The sequence below is a fragment of the Bison bison genome, unplaced genomic scaffold (assembly GCF_000754665.1).
Source record: "Bison bison bison isolate TAMUID 2011002044 unplaced genomic scaffold, Bison_UMD1.0 scf7180017864490, whole genome shotgun sequence".
NCBI classification, from domain to species: Eukaryota; Metazoa; Chordata; class Mammalia; order Artiodactyla; family Bovidae; genus Bison; species Bison bison.
The window spans coordinates 8,222,596-8,227,681 of record NW_011495049.1 but is presented as its reverse complement, the minus strand read 5'-3'; the positions used below and the strand labels follow the sequence as shown (position 1 = coordinate 8,227,681).

General features: G+C 42.8%; 1 protein-coding gene across 1 annotated transcript; it reads left to right on the top strand.

The window, feature by feature from the left end:
* Positions 1 to 2,745: 2,745 nt before the first annotated feature.
* Positions 2,746 to 4,675, top strand: RPS23 (ribosomal protein S23). The gene is made up of 4 exons (XM_010863373.1): positions 2,746 to 2,852; positions 3,303 to 3,462; positions 4,136 to 4,256; positions 4,375 to 4,675. The coding sequence occupies exons 1-4, from the start codon at positions 2,849 to 2,851 to the stop codon at positions 4,519 to 4,521; spliced, it is 432 nt and encodes a 143-aa protein (XP_010861675.1). The 5' UTR covers positions 2,746 to 2,848; the 3' UTR covers positions 4,522 to 4,675.
* Positions 4,676 to 5,086: the final 411 nt, after the last annotated feature.

The following is a 5,086-nucleotide window of genomic DNA, read 5'->3' as shown; positions in this document are numbered from 1 at the left end:
TGAAGAGTTGACTCATTGGAAAAGACTCTGATGCTGGGAGGGATCGGGGGCAGGAGGAGAAGGGGACAACAGAGGATGAGATGGCTGGATGGCATCACGGACTCAATGAATGTGAGTTTGAGTGAACTCCAGGAATTGTTGATGGACAGGGAGGCCTGGCGTGCTGCAATTCACGGGGTCGCAAGGAGTCAGACACAACTGAGCGACTGAACGGAACTGAACTGGGCAAATGGCAGCACAGAGCAGACAGGGTAGGGCCAAAAAGGATGTACCAAGGGATGCTACAGACAGCGCGGCTGACAGAGGCAGGTCAGGACCCAATCCAGGGAGTCCAGCAGCATAGCAAACTATAGACCCAATCCAAACAGGCAACAAGGCTTCCAAGATCAAAGAGCAGATTGTCCTGATATAAAGAAGTCAATGATGGAGAAGTCAAGAAAAGAAATATCAAGAACCTACATAGTCACAGTCTTGGGGAAAAAAAATCAAAATATATCAAGTCTCAATGCAGCGTTTCCAAAATCCCATTTCCCTTGGACCATTAATTTCTACTTCTCAAGATTCCTATCAGATCAGGAAATCATAGGCATCCCTCTTCACACAATAATGGGCTACTGAAGTATCTAAGAAAATGTAAAGTATGTTCAACATTAAAATAATGTGACTATCCAGAGAGCACATCATTTCTTTAAGTAGGGAAGTTTGGGTAACAAGCATTTTACAGTTCTATGACTAATACAAGTTACATTCCCTGCAAACTGAAATATGGCTTTTTGGATACCATCACTTAAAAGAAACAAAACAAAACAAAACAAAACTCATAGTTACTTTTCTAGTACTTCTATCCAGATAACTCCTTTGTTTTAAAGAAGAGGATCAATATATCTTGACATCTTTCACATGCTAATCAAATATGAAATACGAGATGAAAAGATGAGCTTTTGTATTTTTCTATGTGAATTTGTGTCTTTGCAACTCATTGTTTCCACTTCCTACCCCAACCAAAAGGAATATAAAAGAATAGTTGTGAGTGTTATTCAAAGCTTAATTTTTTAGGGGGGTATGTATGTGTTAAAGTTAAAAGACTGTTAAAGGCCATGTTGTTCAATTTCTACTCACTGAAAATATAATAACTATGTTGACTGAGCACTTTTTCTATATCAAGCACTCTTTCAAGTGCTTTCCAGGTAATATTTCATTTAATCCTCACAACAACCCTACTATCCCCAAGTTAGAAATAAAAGAAACTGAGACTCAGAGAGATTAAGTGATTTGCACAAAGTTATATTGTCAGTGACAAAACAAGGAATCAAATCCAAGAAGTCTGACCCCCGACTCTTAAACACTGATTCTGACTCATTTATACCACCAAACAATGTAAGCACTACTCAGGTTCTCTTTCCTTTTTTTGTTTTTTTTTTTAAGAATTTTTTGTTGTGGACCATTTTTAACGTCTAGTCAAGGCTATGGTTTTTCCAGTGGTCACGTATGGACGTGAAAGTTGGACTGTGAAGAAAGCTGAGCACCGAAGAACTGATGCTTTTGAACTGTGGTGTTGGAGAAGACTCTTGAGAGTCCCTTGGACTGCAAGGAGATCCAACCAGTCCATTCTGAAGGAGATCAGTCCTGGGATTCCTTTGGAAGGATGATGCTGAAGCTGAAACTCCAGTACTTTGGCCACCTCATGCGAAGAGTTGACTACTCTTCAAGCACTCAGCTATCTCTTCCCTGATCCCTCAGCTCTTAAAAAGTTCCAGCCTCATTCTATACTTAGAGGATCCCTCTTCTTAGAAGACTTTACCCATATACCTATTTAGACGTATGTCTTTCTTTAGCATCTCAGCTCAAATGTAATCTCCAGAGACAACTTCTAACACCCGCTACCCAGAGCAGCCACCTGCCTCCCCACATCAATCACTGAACCAGGTGCATTTTCTCCATAGTACTTATCAATATGTAAAAGTATCTTTTTATGTTTAAGTACACATATTTTGTCCTCTCATACCTAGAATATAAACTTTCTAAGAGAGGAAACCTTAATTATTTTGTTAACTGTTACATCACCAAGTGCCTGGAACAGCAGGCAGGATCTAAGACATTTTTATAAAGAGTTGTGATATGAACCAACATCCCAGAGAGCTTTCTTTTCTTTCTTATGGTAAGAAGTGGATTTATTTAGAGAGAAACACGCTTCACAGAATGTGGGCCATCTCAGAATATGACAGGCTCCAGAAAACTTTTATATCTATTTCACTCTCCAGGACAAGCTGAGTTCACCCAAAGAATCAAGGTTCCACAACTAAAACAGCAGCTTTGGTTTGGTCTCTCACTAAGAGTGAGCTTTTAAATACTACATCACCTTGCTTCACTAAATGTTTTTCAATTTACCGTGCTTCTTGTTGAGTAGGAGTTAAGGGTCTTCTGAGGTCTAATTTTCCGAACTACAAGCACAAGGTGCCCACCCCACCACACGCAGTCGCCCTGGGCCTCTCACTCAGCGCCTCAGAGCCCGCCCCGCGCGTTTGCTCAGAGCGCCTGCGCCGGGCGCCGGGCTCATGCAAAGGCTTCTGGGATTGGTAGTCGCGATTCCCTCCGTCCGCGGTATTCGCATAAAAAGAAATAAACCATAGCGAACATTAGATATTCCCGAATCGCACACAAATTAGATAAGACGCAGATTCTGGAAAGTGGTGCAGGCTTGTCGCTTTGTACCGAGGGGCGGCAGCCGGGATCAGGCGCGGCGCAGACAGCCTCAAGGGCCCTCGGATGGGCGGGGCTTGCTCGCGGGGGCTTGTGGCTCCTTCCTGCGCTTCCTCTCTCTTTCGCTCAGGCCCGTGGCGCCGGCAGGATGGGTGAGTTGTCTTCTCTGCTGGACAGAGTGGGCTGCACGTGCAGCTTGGGGTTTCGGGGACCGGCGGGAAAATAGGAAACAGAGCGGTGAGGGAGAGCCATGGGAAGGGCCGGTGGGAAGCGCCGGGGGAGCGCCGCTGCTGCAGCCACATGGCCCGGCGGGAAAGGGGCCTGGGTGTCGCAGAGCCGGAGTTAAGAGGGGAGCCGGAGCGCCGCAGCTTCCCCCGAGCAATGGCGCGGGGCTTCGTCCCTCTGAGAAAGTGTAGCCGTTGGAGCACTTGTTTCCACGTCTTAGTTGATTCAAGGGGAACTTTGTGGTTTGGCCCATGGGGCAAGGTATGATGTCAGAGCCTACCAGCCGGTAGTCTAGGTGAGGCTAGTACTTGAGATAATGTGGGGAAAAAAAACGTGGGTGATTTTACTGGGGAATCTAAGGTGATTGTGATTTTTAGGCAAGTGTCGCGGTCTTCGTACTGCCAGGAAGCTCCGTAGCCACCGACGAGACCAGAAGTGGCATGATAAGCAGTACAAGAAAGCACATCTGGGCACAGCCCTGAAGGCCAACCCTTTTGGCGGCGCTTCTCACGCTAAGGGAATTGTGCTGGAAAAAGTGTAAGTGAAAGTCCATTGTTGGCTCCTTCATGGTTTTAGTATGGTAACTCGGGATAAATGCACTTAAAGATTGATGTAACTTCTAGGATTTTGTGTGTCCACGTTTTTTGGAACGTTAGATAAGCCCGGAAGATTTTTAAGCATTTAATACTACTTTAGAAGGAATTGGGGTGACATCGGAGGAGAGAAAGTAACCATAAACAAGGGACATTCTGAGAGCTTAATGAGCGTGGAACTTTTCAGCAGTTTGCGCCCATCAGCTACTTCATCTTGGCACTCCCCAAGTTTCCACTTGACAAAACATGGAGAGAAGTTACTTGCCTAATGTTATACAGCTAAGATTGAGCCACATGGATTTGCCAACACTCAACTGTTTTTTGACTTTACCAAAGGATAATTTTGTGTGGCCCCATCAAATGTAATGAGGATTTGAATCCATTATTTCTAGCTCTAGCTCTTGGTTCATGTTTTATCGCTGTAAAGAGACCATAAGTTTGCCCTGATGTTAGTCTGATGAATTTAACACTAAAGGAAAACTTAGCTGTAAGTTAGGGATTTAAGATTATGTTGAAAAGGTAGGAATACTACAGTTTCTAATAAGCTTTGTACTTCATGAAGTAAAATGTGTCCCTTTTCAGAAAGCCAAGTCACTCTTGTGCTGTTTATGTTTCAGAGGAGTTGAAGCCAAACAGCCAAATTCTGCCATCAGGAAGTGTGTCAGGGTTCAGCTAATCAAGAATGGCAAAAAGATCACTGCTTTTGTACCCAATGATGGTTGCTTGAATTTTATTGAGGTGAGTGTTGTAGTTATCTTCTACTTTTAGGGGAGTTTCCCCCAGTTGTTTATAGGATGGATGGGTGTTTTGGGTGATTGCCACTTACACCAGAAGTAAACTGTTGGTTTTATTCCAGGAAAATGATGAAGTTCTGGTTGCTGGATTTGGTCGCAAAGGTCATGCTGTTGGTGACATTCCTGGAGTCCGCTTTAAGGTTGTCAAAGTAGCCAATGTCTCTCTTTTGGCTTTATACAAAGGCAAGAAGGAAAGACCAAGATCATAAATTTTGATGATGAAAGCACGATAGTAATAAATTTTCCTATACCAAAAATACGTTCTGTGTCCTGTTTTCTTACCCAAGAAAAACTGTTATTTCTAGAGTAAATGGGATTCATAAAATTTTTTTCTCTGTGGAATAAACCATATTAGTTAAAGCTGAAATAAATGTACAGTATGTTGAGAAAACTCAAAAGAGTTGCTAGTAGGAATCATTTTGAAATCTTGAGAAACATTGGATCTTACCTCCTTAAGGATCCAATATTGTATATACTATGCCCAGGTTACTCTCTGCTCTTACTGATTTCATTTTACCTAAAGGCCATCAACATGTTGTAATTGAGTTTACAGTAGCAAAACTTAGGCATTACACGATGTAGTAGGTAGGTGTTAATGTGTATGCCAAGCAGATTAAGGCAGAGAGGGAAAGTAAGGGAGACCAGTTAAGGTCTAGGTTTTACGTGTCTTGAGCTTGTCACTAAAGTAGATTTTTGATCTTGAGATTTACTTTGAGGCACACTAATGGAAGTGTCTAGGTAGAAATGGTCTAGATGGCTTACATTTTGATAATT